Genomic DNA, 23205 nt, shown 5'->3' on the forward strand with positions numbered 1-23205 from the left:
ATGTAACCGTTTCAGCAATAAAAACTTATTTGTTGTACTTTTATACTTAAATTAATTTAGTTAACTAAATACCATTTTATTAAAATATATATATCGAAAAAACTAATAAATAATTACTGTTTAATATTTAGTAAACTTCATTTTGGTACGTAAAAACGTTAGTCTATAAAAAGAAAATTAAGTTTTAAACATTCAACATCACTAGTAAACATGTACATAAAATCTAATCGAAACAGAAAGACCAAATTTACACAAAATTATCCGCAAACAACTCTGTTGACAACACACTAATTAACTTATTTTCGTTCTTAATTTTGTTCGAGTAGCTTGATGTTTTTAAACCTTGTACAATTACGTCGCAATCAATCTAAATCTAAAAATTCTAAACAATTTATTTAACTTTTGACAAATAATTAAATACAGTTTGAAAAACTTCAAGTAAAAATATTAAACTAAAAAATATAGTGTCTTCAAGTTGAAAATTATTTTTTTTTTTACTGGTTACATAAAAAGTTTCTATATAGAAATTTTTTTACTATTATTACTCTGTTAATGAAATTAAAAAAGAAAAAACGAAATAATTAAAATAAATTAAAAATTATGAAACACAAAACCGACTAGTTTAACAATATAAGTAAATACAATCACTTAAATATAAAAATACTGTACAATACAGAAACATTGATATGTCAGTAAAAGACTGTTTAAAATTATGTTTTTTTTAATTTTTTACACAGGAAAATAAAAAGGTCAACCTAAAATCAGTTCATTAACAAACTTTTGTTTAGTCTTGCATTTGTAAACTATCTACGTATGCATTATTGCATTTCCCAGGTTTTGATTCTAGTTCATCTAAAGCAAAACTGTTATTGGACGACTTTCGACGAAAAGTTGAAAACTTGCAGCAAGAAACAACAATCAGGAAAGCTGTGGTGAGCAAAACATAAAATTGAGCGTACAGCGCGATGGAAGCGTGCTCATCGTCCAACGTAAATCCAAGAAAAACCGGTTGTTGTGACGTCACTGTAGGAACTTCCTTCTGCTGCTGGTCCTTCGCACAACTCTCAACATTGTCACCAACACAGGATGCGAACCTGAATATTAAATTTATGTCAACAAAAAAGTACATTACTTCTTAGAAAAAAAATTATTAACCCAAAGTAAACGTCTTAAGATTTTTAATTAGTTTCGAATATGCTATTAAATAAACATTTTAATTTTTTTTTATTAACTTAGTTACTACTTTCCTTTCTAATTTTTGATTTTATTGTAAGATCTTGCTTTTTAATGGATACGATTTGAGTTAAGTAATAACTCTAATGAAAACATACTTTAAACTCTAATGAAAATATACTTGCGGTTACCATTTTGATTTTTTAAACTTTCAACTTCGTAACAAAAGCTAAAACAGTTATTACTTCACATAATACGACTTAATCAACCTGATGACATGAGGAATGTACGATTGTTCGTGAACTCCGTGGTACAGATGCGACATTGGCCCTCTTGCAAATATCATAACATCTTCACCTGCGTGTGTGGCTGAGCTCTTTGGCACTGCCGACTGCTGTATGTAGTTTTTATTCGCTGGAATTATGTATAAATTTATTTGTAAAACACAAACTATTTGAGGTTTTATTTTTTAAAATACATAGTTAATGCTTTGAAAAGTGACAATATTTAGAACAAATTCTAGCCATTTTTAATCTATTGCTTCTCAATGAAAATTAGTTGAATGCTATTTAATCAAATATTACGTGTCAGTAGTTTATGATCAGAGAAACATGTTTTTAATTATTTTAATTGAAATATGTAAAAAGCTGATATGTTTTGTTTTCAGTTCGAAATTACTAACATGTGTCCCTGTCGGTAAGATTGTCTCTCGTTCTGAATTCCTTCAGTCCCTGCCATCCGGGTCCTGTGCCATACAACAAAGTTGTAAAAGGTTTTCCATCTGTAGCAATTTCAGGGTCTTCGTCAGATGGCGCTAAGCCTAAAAAAAATTTTTTTTATGTAAATTTTTTGAAAAAATTAAAAAATACAGAATCAATTATAATTTTATAAAACTAAAACCACAATACTACCAGCTTTGTAAGAATTGATAAACGAACTTGAGTTAAATTTACAAAACTACCCACCAGTTATTGGGTTTCCCCTGTCCGAATAACCTCCTACAGTGAGAGTGTGGGAGTGGTCAGCGGTGACAACGATCAGGGTGTCGGATTCCGCCGTCAGGTCAACTGCCCTCTGGACAGCTTGGTCGAATTGGACCAGTTCGGTCAGTGCCCGGTACCCATTGTTTATATGGTGGGCATGATCTGCTCGAAATTTCAATACTGAGCATTCTATAGTTACGTGTAAATATTTATTTAAAGTTTTTTTGTTAATTTATAGCCTGTTGAAGTAAAATTATGAACCAATATCCAAGTTGTACCATTTCTAAACATTTGAAACTAATTAGAAAAATGTTTTTAAACAATTTAGAAAAGCTTACATTACTTTTAATTTTAAAAGGCTGGTTATAAAATTAGTAAGTTTTATTTGTCTGTTAGATACATGCTAACAACGGCATACAATATAAAATAATGTGAATTTATTTAAACTTTAAAGATTTAATGATTGAGTTTAAAACAATTAATATAGAATTCTAAAAGAAAATTTACCAAGCAACTAACTAAATTTTAAAGTTATTGCTACAGTTGTCAAAACTTTAAAATAAGTTAATCAATTTTATAACTGAATCAATTTTAAAAATAAGTTAAGTTTAAACCTATTCTGCCTCCTTCTACAAACAAGAAAAACCCCTTGGAGTTCTTTTGCAAAATTTTAATTGCTTTTTCAGTCATTTCTGTCAAGGATGGCTCTCCAGCAGGGTCCAAATGTCTGTCTGTTTCATACTGCATGTGGTTTGGTTGGAACAAACCTGTAAATAGTTTAAAACGTCTTGCTTGTTTAATGTAGCATTGTAGCTAAATTTATTTAAGTGCAAACTTAGTTTTTGAAGATTAATAAATGAGTTTTTACAAATCCAAGGTTTATTACTTAGAAAAACAACTGCAAGTCAATCTAAATCTATTTTTACAGTAAAAGTTTTAAAATAGTATAATTTTGTTGTAATTAGTAAACAATAGCTTATAAGTTAAAGATAATATTAAACAAACAAGAGAAAACATCAAACCCAGCAACTTGTCAGTGGTACTAGGGTTTACTTCATCAAATTGCTCTTTATTCCAAACGTATTCAGCTTTCACGTCTTTGTGTTTTTCCAGCCACTTTTCTATCAGGTCCTCATCTTCACGACTTCCTCTCAGCTTCGGGTATTCCCGGTCTTTCGACCGTTTTGTTGTGAAATATTTACGACCTCCGCCCATTGCTACCTGTATTTGGTTAATTGGCATTTAAAATTTGAAAAGTTTGCTTTTACTTCAGTTTTTCAAATAAGACACACTTTGCTTCATATGAAAAAATCATATATAGCAAAAGATTCTTTTAATTTAATGCTATTTTTTGGTCAAATTAGTTTTTACATACTTTATTTACAATTTTTTGTACCTTTTTGTGTTTAGTAATGTTTTCTAATCAAAAAAAAAATGCACATTGTTTTTAAACGGTTTTGCTTACAACTTTATTAGTTTTAATCAACAACATATTTTAACTTGTATCTATTGTTGATCAAATAACTATAAAACCTTGATTTTCAGATGCATTTAAATAGTCTTAATGTCATCGAATATTTTTATTAGAACAAATTTAAGTACAAAAATCTCTTTCGGTTTTTGGATAAGGTTGTACTAACAGTAATTTTTTCCGAAGAATCTAAAAACTGCCGTGCAATGTCTTTAACCCCCGCCTCTCTTGCCTCGTCTGGTAAATTTTGTTCAGAATAGTAACTTCTATCCGCTGTGTGGCAGTATGTTCCTGCTGGGGAGGCGTGTGTTATGTGCGCTGTTGAAACTATTCCTGTAGATTTACCTGGTAAATTAGCTTTTGTTTAATCTTTAAAATACATGTTTTCGATTATAAAATAGTCTTAATTAGTATTTTTCATATTTCAATATTAAAATAGATATATGTATGATAGTTGGGTAGGTGTCAAATATGCACGAAGGAACACTTTTGAACGAAGACACTTTTGCATGGGTTGAAAAATTTTGCAATTTATTTTATTAATAACTGATTTTAATGTTTTATTGTTTTATTTTTACTATCATTGTTACCCCTAACCCTTACCCTCGGTCGGTAACTTTTTTTTCTCTTTTTGTGTTGTTTTACAAACATATATTTAATATCTTTTTATTTTCTTTTTTTTTATTAATAGTTTTTGTTAGTTAATTTTATTTTTATTATATAATTGTTACTCCTAACCTCGGTCGGTACTTTTTTTCTTTTTTCAAATTTTTTGATCTTGTTTTTGTTTTTATATTACTATCAATTTTTATTAGTTATTTTTATTTTTACTACCATTGTTACCCCTGACCCTTACCCACAGTTAATAATTTTTTTAAATCTATCTTTAGGTTTTTTTTCTTGTTTTTTTTTAATTTGTTTTTTTTTTTTTTCATTTGTTTTTTTTACTCTCGTGCAAAAGAACTTTCAAGCAAAAATGTCTTTGTAGAAAAATGTCCTTTTGTGCATTTTTTGACTCGTTTCCGTGATATTTATATAGATAATTACTACTTGGAACACTTAAATAAACTATTAATCAAAAACATAACATCAAACTAGTTTTAAACCTTGTTCAAAAGAGTCCATGAGTATTGATTGTACTTCGTTACCTTCAACGGCCTGCCAGTCTCCCCTGGCAACCCTGGCAGTCACCCCAATTGTACCGTAATTTGCCTTCGTACCTGTCAAGTAAGCACTTGCCGTGGTGGCCGAGTCTGATACCTGATAGTTCACTGAGTACGTCTGTAGATGTTTACAAAATTTGTAGACTCAAAAGAAAAACGAAGTAAAATTAAAAAACTCCTCTTTCTGCTTATTCACAACGAAGTACTATAATAAAAGAGTATTTATTAAATTATTCTTTAGTTAAGTCATCAGTTTTACTAATTCAAACATTATTTAACCAAAATAAAAGTTTAAAACTTCCAGGGATATAGTTATGCCCTCACTTTAGAAAGTCCCACATGTGGAAACTCATCGAATGAAAGTCTGGTTTCTTCCCCGCTTTTGTTTTGAAGCTGCCCTTTCATAATTCGGCCTGCAGTCACAGTCGCAATGCTCATTCCGTCTCCTTGAGATGAAAATTTTTTTGTTCTTTACTGAAAAACTGGCATTCTTTAGTAGTTAGAACTTTTATTTTAGTTGTAGAAACTTGTAAAAAAATTATAAACAACTAAGAGTGGGTAAATACAGATTATAAACTAAACTTCTCTATTTAGTGAAGTTTCATTTTAATTTTTTTACTAGGTGTATAATTAAATAAGAAAAATTTTAATATATACCAAGAAAGAATATAACGTTTTTAGCAACATTTGTGTTAAGTTTTTCATTTTCAACAGCTTTTTTGAGTTCTTTCTCTGAATTTTTAATCCAAAACTCAGCAGTTTCCTCCTCAGCTGCAAAAAATTAAAGTTCTTCTCATAATCTACTAAAAATCTTAGAATTTATATTTCTATGGAAAAAAATTTTAAGTTTGGTACATAAGTTTTCAAATACTACTTTTTACACTAGTCAATTTTCCTTTGAAAATTATTCATTTTAGAATTTATTGTTACTAAAGTTAAACTTTAAAAACAATTTGGTTGTATTTTAAAAACTAAGTTTAAGTAATCTTAACTTTCAAAGTATGTAAGATTTATAACTAAAACAAGTAAAAAAATAATTTAAAAGTATTAGATAATCAGCAAACCTAGTTAACTAACAAAGTTAACTTAATATGAATTAAAATTTACCTTCCCAAGCTCTCTTTTGAGCCAATGAACTACTCAACCTTAAAAATAAAACTAAAAGTACTAATTTCATTGGATTTTCTGATAAAAAAGAAAACAAAAGTTTGCCACTTTATTTAATTACAAATATGTTGTTTTTTTAATTTGATTATTTATACACTTTTGAATAGCTAAAACAAAACGTTTTATCATAAATTTATAATAAAACAAACAACATTTACATTATGATTATGTTTGTTTACTAAAACAAATAATAAATTGCAAGACTGATTAAGCCATGTAAACAAATTTTTGATTTGTGTTTAGTGCATTTAATACTTTCTAAAGCTTTTGTTTACTCCATTTAGGCCATCAATAAAATATTTTTCTATTTTTTCTTATCGACTTGATAAAATATACAGATGTAAAGTTATTTAATGATTTTAACTTTTTAATAAATAGCTTTATGTATCATAACAGTTTAACCTACATATTATTAAAACTTAGGTTATTTCTAGAAACAGCCTCTGTAACTCAAAATCAACGTGCAATTCTCAAATATTTCATTCAAAAATTACTATTTTTTCATTTTAGTTTATTTTACATCTGTAAAGTTTTGAAACTTAGTAACATAATAATTCGATTAGTTTGACGAGAGGTCATTTTTGATAACAAGTTAAAAGAAATAGTTTTAAAGTTCTTATTATTGAAAAACACAAGTACTATACCTACAATACTTTTAAAATAATTAACATTATATAATAACTTATGTTCAAAAAAACTAAAGTAGTGATCAGGGGCGTGTTTTAACTGGTTTTCTTTTTCCTGTTCGACCCCTGTAAAAACTGGTACAAACGTAAGAAAAAACAGAAGGATATGGTTTTATTTTGAAATAGTTTATAAAAAACTCATAACCATCTATTAACTTTGTATTTTATAAGTTTTTTTTATAGAAAAAGTATAAAGTATGCCAGGGGTCAGCAGTAAATCGCCCACGGGCCAACTGCGGCCCCCGAAAGGTTATTATGTGGCTCGCGAGCATGTTGATCTAGCACACTAAAAGTTATTTTTCAGGTTGACTTTTTTTTTAAATTTCTGTACTACTTATTCCATTTTATGTCCATAATAAAAAGTATTCTACTAATATTACCTCTTAAACTGAAAAATTTTAAAAAAAGGTTCTATTGTAGTTTAAATTAAATAAAAACAAATAGATTAAATTAAAAAACTACTTCCGACTATATTTTTTGAGATAGGTTGTCCTGGACAAGACAATAAAAGGTATCTTTGGTATACGCCTCGATAAACGGAAGGTTCTTCGTGCACCAGATTCTAGGACCAAATATTTTGAGCGCGTTTTTTTTTGTTTTTCAATAAACTAATAACAATAAGACCTTAAATTTTCATAAATTTTCCTATATAGTTTTAATCTTTTCAGTGTAAAATTTATTAAAACTTAAAACTAAACAATGTTTGATAAAAACACCTAATAAATTTCCTCTTTTTGAGACAAAATTTCTTATGCTCAAACAAATAAGATTTATTTAAATTTAGCTCTTTTAAAAAATTAATAAAAATCCAGTAGGAGTAGATAGAATTTTAATAAAACAGTATTTTTTAGCCTACTTATTGAGCCTTTATAAGAAACCTGTTTAAATAAGAAAGATATTGAAAGTTGCTAAGCATTAAGTATGAAAGGATTACATTCAAATTTTAAAACGACTTATTAAAAAAAAATTGATAAGGACATTTGCTTTGAAGCTCGTTTGTTTCGGTGCTAGATTAAGTAGTTAAATTACTAAGAATGAAAATATTATTTTATTAGACAGGTACTTAGATAGATAGTAAGTTTATTAAGCCAAACGTCGCAATTTCATCTTTTCATTTTAAGCCGTATATGTATATTTAAAACTCAGACTGACTCACTTATCAGACTGATTAAAACAAAATAGTTAAAATTTATGGATAAAACTAAGACTGCGGCCCACGACGATGTTTCAAATTCTAAATTTGGCCCGCAAGTACCTTTAGCCTGCCGGCCCTTGAACTATGCATATAAAAGTTTTATAATAACGAAAGCGAGAACGTATTATCTAGTAAAATTTTAATTTCAAACTAGCAAATCAAAAGTCATTAAAAAAAAATTAGAATTATTTTACACCTCCAAGGATTTCCTTTTTAAATAGGAAACTATTGACGAATTCGCATATTGTTTTTTATAGTTTATAATATTAGAAAAACCGTACTTTTACGGTTTCTTTTTCATCAAATTGTAAAATAAATGTTCACGACAGCTACTTTTTTTTTCAAAAATATAATTTGTTTTTGATCAAAATTTTATATCTAGCTAAATTAATTTAACTTAAACTTTTTGACTAAGTATTGCACTTACTTATCATTAAATATAGTCTTCTATCATTACAAGCTGCTTACTGCGTTTTAATTTCTTACGTATAAAAGCTTTCGTTATACAAGTTAGCTTCACAATGTAAGGCAATAGTTTATTATAATAATAAATAAATAGCTGGAGTACTTAAAAAGGTTTTGCATTCGGTTTTACTGTTTTCATAGTTAAAACATTTTAATGTATGTACCTGAGAAAATTATAGACAATAATGTAGTAGACAGTTATGTAAGTTTCTAACATGTACAATTATTGGAAACGGGTCAAATATGCACTAAAGGACAATTTAGCACGAAGAATTTTTTGCACGAAGGGTTATTTTGGCGCGAGAGTAAAAAATAAAATACATATAAAAACACAACAAAATACAATAAAAAAAAACTAAAATATAAACTAAAAAGTAATAGATGAACAAATAAGTTACCGACCAAGGGTAAGGAGTAACAGTAAAAACAGAAAGAAAGAATATAACATAAAATAAGTAATAATCATTATTACTAAAAAAATATTGTAAAAAAACAAATTAATTAACAAAGAAACAAAAAGAAAATAAAGCTACCGACCGAGGGTAAGGGTGAAGTGGCAGTAAAATTAATAAAAAAAGTTGTGGAAGTAAATAAAAGTTATAGATTTCAAACAATAAAATAAACTAAAAAAATATCTACCCCTGCAAAAATGTCTTTGTGCATATTTGACACCCTTCCATAATTAATAGGTACTACAGATTTAAACTTTTATAACCTAGTTAGTGAAAATATAAGTTAAACACAAGTTTTTACAACTATCTTTTGAACAGACTGTTAAAAATCTTAAGGTTTTGCTAAACAACAAACTAGATTTCAAAAAAATAAAAATTATTATACTACCACTTAGTTACAACCAAGTGCACCGATTTTTTGTATTCCTTCTTTTAATGTTTAACTACCTTGATTTTTAAATACTTTTTTTTGAGGATTCAGCTAGGCGCGTAAAATCACTTGGATAAACAAATACGTACAGCTAATATATTTATATAACAGTATTAACTTCATTGTTAAGACTAGGGGTGGGCAACGTAGATAGTTAGTGGGCCGGATCCAAAAAAAAATAGTCCTCAGTGGGCCGGAGCATTTGAGTAAGTAATCTACCGGTTTCAGCTCGAGCCTTTTTTTTAGATCCGGATCCTAATTTTAAAATATTATCCGGATCCGGCTGAATACTAATTTTAGAAAAATATCTGGATGGAAACTAATGTCAAAATAATTGGATCCAGCTGGATGCTAATTGACCGGGTATTTCAGAATTTTGTATCAATTTATTACTTACCAAGGTTCTCAAAAATGAAGTTTTATGTTAATTTTTATCAAGTATTCATAGTTATATACTTATTATAATTCTGGACCGAATTAATACTAGTTAGTCATATAAAAACAAAAGTTTACTTACTAAAAGTTACTTGAGCCTAACATTAAAAGCTAAAACATTAAAAAATTGTTAAATGTTTGAAATTATCTAATTTTAGCAATCCTTGGCTGGAGTTTATATTATTAATATTATTCAGAAGTTAAATAACATTACAATATTTAACTACTACCTTTTAATTCGTATAAACTAATAAGGGTTCAATACATATTTTTGCACGTATAAAAGAAACAAAACAATAATTAATTCTAATATAATAAGCAGTTTTACTATAAAATGCGAAAAAAGAAAATTAAAAGAAATCGATGAAACACTTAAGGCTGATCATATATTAGAGTTGTTTAAATCTAGTTGCATGACAATTTGGGAAAATCTGCAAGTGCACTGGAATACCGATTAGGTTTGATATTAACTTAACTTTGTTGATGTCTATGGCCAAAAATATTTGTTTGCAAATGTATGAAGTCTCGAACAAAACAACTAGCTTTATGGTCATCTTTTGAAGTTGAAAAACTTTGGCTTGTTCAATAATACAGAAAAATCTACTAAAAGCAACGAAAATTATATGTTTGATTTACATTTTTATACCAACTTATTTAAAAAACAGTTAAACCTAGACAACAAATTACTTTGGCTTAAAATTTTAATACTTTTACTTTTAAAACATCAAACAGTTATGAACAACTCATGAAGTTTAAATAAATTTTGTACTTTAAAAATAATGTTATTAAACAATGCATCTAAAATAATTTCATACAAGTACTAACATAAGGTAACTAAATATTATAGTAATAAAAGAGTTTAACTAATATTTTTAATATGATAACCATTTTAATTTAATAGGCTTTGAGGTTAAGATCAGTTTCACTAATTAAAATATTACTAAACGAAAAACTGTCACAACATACTTTTTAAATGTGAAGTTTAAAGAGTTTAGCAAGAATAATTACACTAAAAATAAGTCAATGAAACATTTGTAAATCATAAAAGTTTTTAACAAGTTGTTTAAAACCTGGAAGCATACTTGAAGTTGATAATCTCAGTAATGACTACAGATTAGTATCAGTAAGATTTGAACGCAGCTTACTTATGTTTATATTCATGGTTGAGAATGTTTGTTCAAAAGTATGTAGACCCAAACAGAACATGTGACTTCATTGCCATCTTTTTTAAATAAACAAAGTTTGACATGTTAAGTAAGGCATAAAATAAAAGTATAAAAAATATTTTGTATTGGCTGAGTTTTTATAGAACTTTAAACTAGCAAGAGTTATTTAGTAGTCTCAGTGTAAGGCAACCTTTCGAAAAATATCTAACAGTATTACTAAAGTAAAGTTAATAAAACAAAGCTTTCTTGTATTTTGCTTTTAAAATTTATTAGCTATTATTCAAAATTTTATTAGATAGTAAATTGTTATTACAAACATACAAAGTAAACTTGCTTTACAAATCATACTTGAAGTTAATGGAGTATTACTTTGAAATAATGTCATCAATTGGCCATCACTAAACTTAACCATATAATTAATAGCAGAAAAGAGTGCTAACTGTAGTCTCAACTTAAATATTTTACTAAAATGTAAAGTTGAGCAGTTTGACTTAAAATAATTGTCAATGTTTAAAAGAATTACTTTTGTTAACATTAAAAAATACAACTCACTACAAATGTGGGAAAGACCGCAATTTTTGCAACGTCCATTTTCTATAAAAGTCATTATGGCAGGTAAGAACATTAAATTTAGTTTAGCAACAAAGAATTGTTTTTGGTTAATTTGAGAAAGGATTATTTCAACTGACTTGATAAAGAACAAGATACTATAACAAAAGTGTTTTTATTACCAAAAAAAACCATTTTTTAAAACGTTTTCAGTTTTGTGAAATTTTTGTAAACTTACATTGGCTGGCCGGATTTCATATTAATTTCAAAAACGTTTAGTGGGCCCGATCAATTTTTTCCGCAGGCCAGTTTTATTTAAATTTAAAAAGGTCTGGGGGCCAGTTCCGGCCCACCCCTAGTTTAAATGTTTAACCTGAATGTATCTTTTTCTTTAAAATATGTAATAAGCTGTATAAGTTCTTAACATTAATGAATCATAAATTTATACTGTTCCAGGCTGTGTTAACTATCTCTAGTAGTACCTTGGTAACGTTGCTTGTTCAGCAGTCATTGAGATCAACCTCCCGCTAAAACGAGCATGTTTCACTCATGGTGAGACTGTTCCCGTAAACTGCCAATCAACAAGGGCTAAAGCCAAAGACCTCAAAAATATTTTTAGTTTGATACCATTTCAAGAGAGAAGTTTTTCATAAATATGAAACACCTTAACCTCTTAGTTAGTAAAATTGCTCTTTTGTGGTAAATATATGCAGCCCATTACATCTTCGGCTTAATAAGTGGTTTTTTTATTTGGGAGGATACAACTCCTAAAAACAGGGTTAATTTTATTAGTTATTTGATAACATTGTTGGAAATCACAAGTTTTAAGGGCCCTTTGAAAAAAGTGGGAAACCCTGTTCTAAATGTTTATACCTCTTCTAAAATAATGAGCCAAAACATTTAAGGAAGTCCTGCGTGCTTGTATCGGTCGCAAGATGACATTTTTGTTGATGACTCACATAAAATTTTTAATTTTAGACCTATATTTATTTCTGCTATTGGACTGTTTTAAAGTAGTTCATAATATATAACCCTTAATGAAAAGCTTTTGCTTATAAAAACTCAAATTTAGTTAACATTTTAGTTTTTATTACAAAATACAGTTTGCTTAAATATTTTCTAACTGCCTGAATTAAGAGTTGCTATACTAAATAGTAAAAAAACTAATGGGATATATTATAAATAAGTGAGTACATTAATACTGCGTATCAATTATTTGTACACTCGCTTTGTACAATTGACCTTAACTTAAATCTTACATAAAATTACTTAATGCTCACATAGAGCTGTGTGTTATCATATTTTATGTTTTTAGTTAAATTTAAAATTTTAGATTCCGCAAGAATTTTCTTAGTTAGACACTTACATATGTAAGCTAGCTTTAACTTGGAACTTATTTACTTTAACTATAACATAACTCTTTCTTGTTGTCCGACATTTATTAATTATTTGGGTTCAGTGAAGGCTTTAGTTGACCATAACATAAATAACTAAAACACGATTTTAATGTAAAAGAAAGAATTTGCAAAATAAAAAATAACAAGTAAAAGTACAGGTTTATAATTTATTGATAAAAAAAACAATTTAAGTTTTCCTATAGCAATTTTCTCTGGTTCTCTTGGTTTTTTCGTCAATGATACCTAAACATTAAAAATAGTGATATGAAGTAATATGTACATAGTTCAATCTTAAATATTTGAAATCAAGTTGGTTAATTTCAGAACATTAAACTAACATTTTATTAGCAGAATTACAATTTACAACTTCAATATGTTTTTAAAAATTTAACACAAATGTAGTTTATATTCTTGAGTGGAATAATAATGTAATATTATCCACTCACCCACAAATATAATCTCTATTTAATTTTCTCCCATTCGACAGACCACAGAGCAATAAAAAACATTATGACATCATATCGGAAATATATGCGTCACAATATCTTTTTACTCAATGGTGCTTTTTAGGGAAGTTTAGAAACATACTTAAGCAAAATATAAAATGCTTACCTCGTGTTTGTATCCAGTTTTCTACCTTCTATTCCGACAAACTGAACTTTCACACCTAATCAGTTTTATTTTTATTTTTATCAATAGTCTTTAAAAAACAAATTAATTGAACTGATGAAAATTATTTTGAAAGAAACATCAGTTTAAAATTTTAAGCTTGCTCTATATGTTATATTACGACTAATTTTAAGCTTTTTAAGATTTTTAGGTAATGTAATATTTCAATACGTATAAATCAACCTAATTAGACAAATTTTAAATTTAATTTACAAGATTAAATTATTTATGATATGGTTATGTTGGAATGTAAACTACAAATCAGTAAGAATATGATATATATTATATACCACACAATGGTTCTGTAGTTGTTATTAATTTTGCATAATTCTGGCCAATATTTACACATACAAGTAAAATTGGAATCCGTTATGCCACTTAATTATTAGACTGTTTTTATATAAAATTCACCTTCAAAGAGCCCCAATTTCAATCGAAGATTGAGGTTACATTCTTTCACCTGCATCCTAGAAACTTTTCATAAATTTTTCCTGAAAGTAATACTATTATTAACAGAAAATTTATGTTTACTAGAAGTGTTTCAAGTTTAGTTCTAGCTCAGGATGAAGACAAGTTTCTCATCATTTATTTTATTGACGGGGAAAAAATTGACATCATTGCTTACGTTATCAAAACAAGATTAATAAGATAACTTCAATTATTTCACTAACCTTCTATTACTCAATTTGCTACGGTTTCATTGGTGAGCAAGACTCTAGCTTCAGAAAAATCCTGTATATTTATAATTATTTTAGTTTCTATGCAAAATATCCAAAAAGATAAAATAATTCATTATTTTATCAGTAGTAGAAGAAAATCAACAAAATTATTTCTGATCTGTTGAGCTTTATGTGATCATCAGCAAAATTAAAACAATTTTCAAATTTCAGATATATATTTATAATTACCTGAAAATTAGCCTCTTATGAAAGGTGGTTGACACACGCTGACAAGTGAGTGGTGAAATCTGAAAAAGTATTTTATTAATAAATTAACTTCTTTAATAAAAGGTTTTAGATAAATTTTTGATAGTATCAGATTGTTTCCCTTTTGATTTCATTTTAAAAAATCATCGGTGCATTTATCTTCATTTAAATTTTACTCTTCACTTTATTAAACACTTAATACTTACAACAAACAAGTGCTTACCTATCAATAAGTTTTCTTCATCTTGATTATGTGGTATTAAACCTGCAATAGTGTATTAAGATTAGTTTAATTCAGATTTATTAAAATAAAAAATTTACATAAAACTGATTCAGAAAGTATCCAAAAAGAGTATCAGCAATACTTTTAAGACAGGGCAAGTCAATTTCATCATAATAATCTGAGTTATAAAAATCATATAATAAAACTAAAACCAACCTTTAAACATCATGGCCTTTCACCGGCTGTTTTACATCAAATGCAATCATTCCTTCCTAAAATATTAGACAATAAGTACTGTTTTAAAACTACTGGTTGAAATTCATTTCATTCAGGCTAATAGAATTAACTTACTCTTCAATAGTTTAAAAAATTTTAACACAGTCAAGTATTTGTCATCAATTATTTTGATAATATCAACATAAATTACTTACCATGAATGTTACAAAGCACACTTTCTTTCTGGACTTTGTACCTATCAATAAGAATACGTGTTAAATTAATGAAAACAGATTATTTAATTAATTTAGTATCATTTTTTATTATCAGTTCTCCAAGGTTAATTTTCATTAGAAACTCAAACACTAAGCGAAGTTGATCATCATGTATAAAAGACTAGTTTGGTAAAATCAAGAAAACAATAAAAACTAACTTATATTCAGATTTGAGAAATTCCCACTGTATTGTTTGCATAAACTGTTCATTCTGTAAAAATGAAACAACATTTTAGAAAATTAAGTTCCTTGCTTTACTTATATTATAACTTGCTTTTCACTAATCAGTTCTCCAAGGTTAATTTTCATATAAATTAATCAAACACAGCGAAGAATTATCATCATTTGTAACTTATAATAACTTATAATAATAAATGTAAGTCCAGTAAAATTATTATAATAACTCATAGTTCACGAACCTTATCAGAATATGTATTTGAAATGAAGTTTGGAAATCCATTCAGTCTAAAATAATTTATTAAATATAATTTTTTGTTTAAAATAAACTGAAATAATTTCAATTATATTTTAGTTTCAGTGATCTCAACAAAAATCAGCATTATTTACTAAGTGGCCTGGACACTATTTTCATCATGAACTAGAATATCACATTCAATCCTCTGTAATTATAATGTTCACTTACCAGTTACTTATTAAGTCTTGATAGAAGATAAAGTAGATCCTGATAGAAGTACTAGGCATTCTGTTTAAAATATTTTTAATAAATTTTGTGTAAATATATAGTCACTGAAATACAATCAGTTAATTTTTATTTGTTCAGAGACTCTAGTCACCATCAGAAAAATTCAGTTAGCTTGATAAAGTTATAATCATCACAAATTTTAGTAGTTTTTTAATTATTATAAATTCTAGTGTATTTCTTTAACTCACCTTAAACAACTCAACAATGTCATCTTTGCCTCAACTGTTATCTTAAGACATATCTGTGTAAACAATACTAAGTTAACTCATGTCAAATACAATGAAATATAGCTTATATTAATAAATGGAATCAGACCTTAGATTTAATCACTTATTCATTGAGAGAGTTAAAATATCTTCATCTACATTTTAATATTGAATAATAGTATAAAAGATTTATAACTAACCAATTTCAGTTTTGCACAATTGGGTTTTTAAACGAAAATTCCAGCTGTTTCCTAGAAAAAATATTTCTAGTTGGGTTATGAAAGTTTTCAAGTTATTTATAAAATTTAATTTTTAGGCTCAGGATGAAGACAAGTTTTTCATCATTTATTTTATTGACGGGGAAAAAATTGACATCATTGCTTAAAACTTATTGTACAACAATTAAAACTAATATCACTTACTAATTATAGTGCTTGGTTCATTTGATTTTGTAGTCCAATAAGCTGCTAGCAATCTAAAAAATATTTTTTATTAGTTATGATTTTAGGTTTATATTAAAATAAACATGAAAAAAGTTTTTATCAGTAGTAGAAGAAAATCAACAAATATTTTTCTGATCTGTTGAGCTTTATGATATCATCCCTTAAAAACAATAAAAAAATAAAAATATATAACATGAATTAACCATTCAATTTTATTTTTTCTCTTTGAGTTTTCTTTATCAACCACATCCATTGTAAACTTGAGTGCTTTGTCATTAGTTGAAAATCTAAAAATAAAAAAAATCAACACAAACTCATTTTTTAATACACCAAAAGCTAGAAATATACATGTATCAGAAACACTTTTCATTCACACTTTATCAGTACAGGTCTGTGTATATTCATCATTATTTAGTATTAAGGCTTAATTTTAAAAGGTATGATCAAATATGAATAAACAATATTACTACCTTGTCCTTATTTCTAAGTTGATGATGGTTATAAAGTTGGCTTGAAATTTTCTTTCATATACTGAAAAAAAAAAGTTTATCACATTTATGAATATAATTAATCAAAGATTTATTTCTAATTTTGTTAAGTATGTTGGTTGTATTTTTGAGTAATATAATTACATAATCATCATACACTCACCCACAAATACAATATTTTAATTTGGCCCAACTTTACCGTCCTCAAATAATACATATGAATCATCAAGGTGAAAAATATGGGCAATGCATAGCTTTATCAGTAAGATAATATGTGAGCATTAGTTCAAATACTTACAAGCCTTAGTAGTTAGCTTGAAGTGTTTACGTGGTCTTAATATTCAGTTATTAATATTTTCACTCTGAACATTATTTAGAGTTGGACTGTTTTATAAAATTTCAACAGAAACAACATAATATAAATATCAACTATTATAAGTTTTATACTACTTTTATTTCTAATTAATTATAGATAATAAAAAAAACTCACATTTTAAAAAGGTCCAAGCTGCAAGGCATGAAAATATTCTACTTTCATGTTCTGTTTATAATATTTAGAATAAGTTTCTTGAAGACTCAATAAATTATACACAGTTTAACATTGAAAACATATGTAAAAATTTTGGGCAGTCAATATTTGCATTTAATTACAGTATTGTACAGATAAATTCACATTAATTTTGCATCACTTATCCCCCTCAGTATACCATTGAAAGGATATATCAAGGTCTACAAGTATGCCACACACAAAAAGTGAAATAATTTAGTACTTACTTAGGTATTGGGTTTTGCTTCTACTTAATTCTTATTCATTCTGGTGACCTAGAAACATTTAAATATTTTTGTTAGAAAACTATATGAAGAAATAAGATTTTATTCTAAATTTTTCTCTTTTTTTTTAGTTCTCATATCTCATAATCTTTGAATCATAGAGTTACTAGCCATTCTTAATAGAAAGAAGTTGATATAAATATAAACATAAGTTCATAATCTCACATTGAATAGAAATTAACAAAAAAGTAATTTGTTAAACACCAAAATCTATCACATAAAAATGCTAGCCTAATCAACTCTCCAGGCAAGTTTTTAATCATAGAACTTAATAAACAACAAACATGCATTTATTTAACAGTATAATTACCTTGAAAACTAAGATATATTAAATGATAGCTGTTGATTGCCTGCCATGTGGTTGATCCAGAAACTCCCAATCAGTGCAATAATGAAACTAATCTGAATGGCAAAAACTTGTTAGATTTAAATTAACTATTAAATTTATTTTGTAAATATGTACACACATGCATCATACTTCATTATAAATTTAGAATCACAATTAGAATTAATATTGTAGGCTGAAGTTTAGTGTCAGCTGAAATTGGCTGTTTTTTAATTAATTGACAACTATATTCTTTAGATAAAATAAAAAATTTAATATAATCAATAGATAAGGCTTTAATATTCAACATTAAATTTACACTTAGAATAACACAAGTTTAGTATAGAGCACACAAATGTTATATACCCAACATACAATAAAAAATATGGTTAAAAATGATCAATATTATAATTTCAGTTTTGCATAACATAACTTTTGTTTTTTACAGACTTCTAAATTTATAGTAAAAAATTTAAACAAATATTTCAGATTTAACTAAGTAGAATTTCTTAACCAGTTTCAAGTTTGTTACTGGAATTTAAGTTAAATTATCATTTTTGAGAAAACTTAACAATACCTACAAGTTTAATAATTTGACAAAACATTCACAATACCTTTTGACTTCACATTTCTAGGGCTAAAAACAGTTATGGGCAAAGCACGTCCAATATTTTTACTAAAAATATATTATTAGACTTTATGTAAGAACTATTATAAAAGTAAATATATACTGCAAAATACTTTCCGAAGAATTAAAAAAAAATATTATTTAAGTATTGAGATTTTGTCAGTTCTGAAAAAAAAAATATGTTCAATTAGAGGTAAATTTTATCATTGCCAATTTTGTGATCTTTGAAAAAGCTACTAAAATACTATCTTTTCATACCTTTTTGAGTCAATTAATTTAATATTTTAAGGTAACATACTTTGCATTTATTGAAAAAATCCTATGTTGACAAAAAGCAAATTAAAAATTTGAGAATTTTGTTATCAAAATAAAACCATACAAAAGAATTTTTTCTTATTTATATAAGATTAAACTGAGATAAGTTTTAGAGTGATTGATCATAATACTGTAGAAAAATAAAAATTGGTAATGAAATAGTCAAGCTCCCCAACTTTATACCCTAGAACATCAAAAACTTATTTGAGTTATATAAAATAGTAAAAAACAATTATTAGCTAAGTAGAAAATCTTTAAAATAGGATCAACATGCATAAAAGTGCTTATCTCCCTATTCCTTGGGCCTAATATTCAGCTCAAATTTTGTTTAATGATACTACTTCAAACCCAAACTAAAGAGAGAAAATAAATGGATGATACCAAGATTTGTTTCTGGAGTTAATGAAAAACTAAATAGTCAAATTTGAATGACTTCTAATTAAATTACACCTATCAAATTAAAAGCTAACAGTTAGTGTAAGGATCTCCATAATAAACACTTTTTATCACAAATATTTTTCATCAAGTAATGTTTTGAAACAAATACTATATTTATTAAGTATACATGTTTATTTGAATAAACTTTAAACTTTAAGTTTACAATTAATTTTTAAATCTAGAATATTAAGAAAAAAGAATTGAATTCATAATGAAACTATTACCAAATTTATTAAGTAATACCTTTAGATCATCAAAAAAAAAATTGTTAACAGATACTAAGAATTTAAGTTAATTTAGCAGCTGCTACTAGGAAATAAAATGTTACCTAGATAGCCAAAAAAGAATAATAAACCTGATATAAAATTGTGACAATAAATATATTATATGCAATAATAATAATAATAATTTATATTGGCTGAAAATTAATTTTAAATTTTACCTTAAGTTTTATCTCAGCTTGAACAGCTGAATTGTTTTATTAATCTTTACATTTAAAACACAAATTATATAAGCATATAGAGTTATACATTTCTCAGCTAAAGAAAACAGCTAAATTTATTATTTATTTTAATGTTGTAAAACCTGAGCCACTCAAACAGGACATACAAAAAGTAAATAATTTTGTATTCATCATTTCATGATAAAAAATAGGCATTACCAAAATTTATACATATTAAATTTTAAAATTTAATTTTTTAAAATAAAAGGTGAAAACTTTGTAAATTCAAAAGTACTTAATGTTAATTTCTGGAGTACACAAAATCATCTTTATTAACATTTATATATTAACAACTAACCTGTTACAACAATGTAGTCAAGTGAGAAGACAATTGCTGTTGACTTGGGAATTGAAAAAATTAACACAGCATAACTAATTGTGAAATTAGGAGACTAAAATAGACTATTTCTATCTTACCAGCACTTTATATTAGATTTATGTGTTAGTTTTTTGGGTGCACGACTATTAAAATTCTGACAATTCAAATTCCGACAATTCAAATTCAGACAATTTAAATTCCGACAACTCAAATTTGGACAATTCAAACTACGACAACTCAAATTCGGATAATTCAAACTCGACAATTGAACTATTTAAATAAGACGACTAAAATGTACACATATGTTACAATATATTATGTAATGAGAATTATAAATTTTATCAAATGTTGCGTTTTAGATGTGAGATTTCGAAGTTTTATAGAATTTTTTTTTTTACTTATTAAAAAACATTTAAGTCTTTCTGAAAAATAAATAACAAAATTATTAGATATAAAATTATGTATTATAAATAAACGACTATATAGATAATATTTAAATTAAATTAAAATTAAGTATTAAAAATTTTTGAACAATTTTAGACATAAAAATTAAGTAATCTTAAGAAATATATATAGTTTTTTTCGTAATTAAATTAATTACCTTTATTAATTTTGTTTATTGAACGATAAAAAAAAAACGCTCAAAAAATTTGGTCTAAAGACCTGGGGTACAAACTACAAAGGAACTTTTTGGTTATCGAGTCGTACACTACATACTTATAAAGTTTCTTACGAGCTATTACACATATTTTTTATTATTTAAATATCTAAATCTTTAGTAATAAAACAATTAATTAAACGAAATAAAAGAAAAGCAAATTGAAAGAATATTAACTGAATTTTTTTGTTTAAAAATGTACTTAAAGACTTGTTTCGTTAATTACATAAGAACTAATAAACTTATATAACTTTAAATTAGTTTGTAAAAGGAGACCAACAATACTTAGGCAAGCAAAGCATGTGCTTATTTGAATGGTAGATTACAACCTCTATAAAAAAATAATTTAAAATTTAAAACGCTGAAATACTTTAACGTTTAATTTTATCAGTATTTTGTGCTAAAAGTATACTTTTTATTTTATTTAATAATTTTACCTTACCAGTAAAAAAAACTTTACATTTGAATAGATAAATATTGTATTGTATAATTTTATAATAATTTAAAGAAGTAAATTATACCATAACTAAACTTAACTTTAATAATTAAAAGTATAAAGAAAAGTATTGTGAAATTTTAGATTTTGATAAACAAAAATAAAAAATAAATAAATAAATAATAACAATAATAATATTAACAACATTAGCATAAACCGATTTAATAACCAGTATTAAGTTTTTATGTAATAATATAAAGTAAATTTACTGTTTGTAAAGCGTAGTTCTATCAATTAATTTATTTAGATTAGATATCCTTAAAACAAAAATTGGTTGTCACTGTTTTATAATAAGCTAAATTTTTAAAATTATATTGAACATCATTAAATTATTACTTAACAAGAAAGTGCTTAACAAAACCTCTTTTTAAATACATATATTATATAAATATGAAATAAACTGATTACAAACAATAAATCAATAGTCTAACTAGACATATGCAATGTAGTCAATAATAAGAAGTTGAGGACCGAGTCACAGTGACAAGACCAAGACCCGAGTTCTGATTGCAAAAATTAAAACGAGTATTACAATACAGTATTTTAATGCCTTTTAGCTGAAATTAATAAAACTCTTTTACTATAATATTATTATTATTTTATTTTTTTAAGCTAACATAATTCGATAAAAAAATTTAAATAAGTATCTTTATAAACATTTTAAACTGAAAATGTTTATATTCTTTAATGACATACAATTCTATAGTCAAACTATTCTTAAAGTAAACATTACAGTTTATAATTATTTATTACAAAATTTAATGTTTACAAACTGTTGGGAATACGTTTTTAGTACTTTTTTATAGTGGTTATGCTTATGATGATATCAATTTAATTTAATAATGTAATTAAAAAGTATTGTTTGGTTAAAAAAAAATTATTCAAATCAGTATAAGTCGAACAATTATTGTTTACATTAAAAAAACCACAGTTACTTGATAACTTATTACTTTTTTATTAACACAAATTAGGGGATATTAAATTTTGTCGTTGTAAGTATCTGTGAATAATAGAATAGGTAATTTTAAAGTCTAAAAACATTAAAACTTTTAAATACTACGAAATATTTTTAGTTTTAGTGTAATTTTTTATTTCATAAAAAGTTTAAATTTCTAAAATGTTTTGTACGACACTATATTAATCCATAATATTTCTTGTTTTCGTCGCTTCGACTGTTAAGCCGAAGTGTTTCATGTCGAACTATTTTGTTAGTACAACTTGTTGTAGTTTATCGCACATTTATTCATTGTAAACACAGTCTAAACTTATTGAATCGATTTCATTTTACAAGTAGTTTAAGCTTTCTAACAATCTTATAAACCTACTTCAATAAATTATAGTTTAAGTCAGTGCTTCTGAACCTTTTTCTAGTGGCGGAATCCTTTATCAAAGTTCAACTTTTCCTCGGAACCCCTAATTTTAATTTTACATAAAAAGTTTAATTAAATAAATGTTCTTTTTAAAACTTCGAAAGGCTTCTCAGAACCCTAGGGTTCCGCGGAACCCCATTTCAGAAGCACTGGTTTAAGTAATCTAACTGCTTTGTAAAACTATTTCAATATTTAGAAATTTAGATTTAATCAACACTTATAATCTATTAGATTAATAGTATAAGTCAAATTTATATTTTATATACTTACTTTATTAACTAACGAGATTAATCTAAAAAGTAGCGTAGAACTACCTAAGGATACCATTTTAATTGCGCGTAATAGTCAGTAACTGCCAGGACCGCGTATATACAACCAAGCATGTCTCTTAGATTGTTTTAATATAAGAAAGATATTACCTCTGGTTTTGAACTAAACAAAA

The 23205-nt window shown here is 26.1% G+C and overlaps 1 protein-coding gene and 1 long non-coding RNA gene across 3 annotated transcripts; both read right to left on the reverse strand.

Moving 5' to 3' along the window:
- Positions 1 to 784: 784 nt before the first annotated feature.
- LOC145833514 (alkaline phosphatase-like) lies at positions 785 to 13867 on the reverse strand. The gene is made up of 13 exons (XM_082940686.1): positions 13813 to 13867; positions 13345 to 13399; positions 5898 to 5935; positions 5448 to 5561; positions 5115 to 5236; positions 4734 to 4908; positions 3797 to 3972; positions 3179 to 3377; positions 2771 to 2923; positions 2139 to 2318; positions 1856 to 1993; positions 1443 to 1587; positions 785 to 1094 (listed from the first exon to the last, which is right to left on the reverse strand). The coding sequence occupies exons 1-13, from the start codon at positions 13865 to 13867 to the stop codon at positions 785 to 787; spliced, it is 1860 nt and encodes a 619-aa protein (XP_082796812.1).
- Positions 12886 to 20274, reverse strand: LOC145834212 (uncharacterized). 2 transcript variants are annotated; one of them, XR_014369779.1, is made up of 20 exons: positions 20219 to 20274; positions 18023 to 18114; positions 17656 to 17703; positions 17372 to 17422; positions 16864 to 16924; positions 16597 to 16680; positions 16373 to 16425; positions 16151 to 16201; positions 15933 to 15985; positions 15685 to 15744; positions 15461 to 15506; positions 15200 to 15252; positions 14982 to 15022; positions 14767 to 14822; positions 14551 to 14592; positions 14310 to 14368; positions 14073 to 14133; positions 13813 to 13892; positions 13345 to 13399; positions 12886 to 12975 (listed from the first exon to the last, which is right to left on the reverse strand). It is a non-coding gene; the product is annotated as an uncharacterized LOC145834212 (long non-coding RNA). The 2 variants fall into 2 exon arrangements; XR_014369778.1 differs by lacking the exon at positions 20219 to 20274 and having other exon boundaries at positions 18023 to 18344.
- Positions 20275 to 23205: the final 2931 nt, after the last annotated feature.

This window comes from Thalia democratica, chromosome 4, assembly GCF_965202585.1.
Source record: "Thalia democratica chromosome 4, ktThaDemo2.hap1.1, whole genome shotgun sequence".
NCBI lineage: Eukaryota > Metazoa > Chordata > Thaliacea > Salpida > Salpidae > Thalia > Thalia democratica.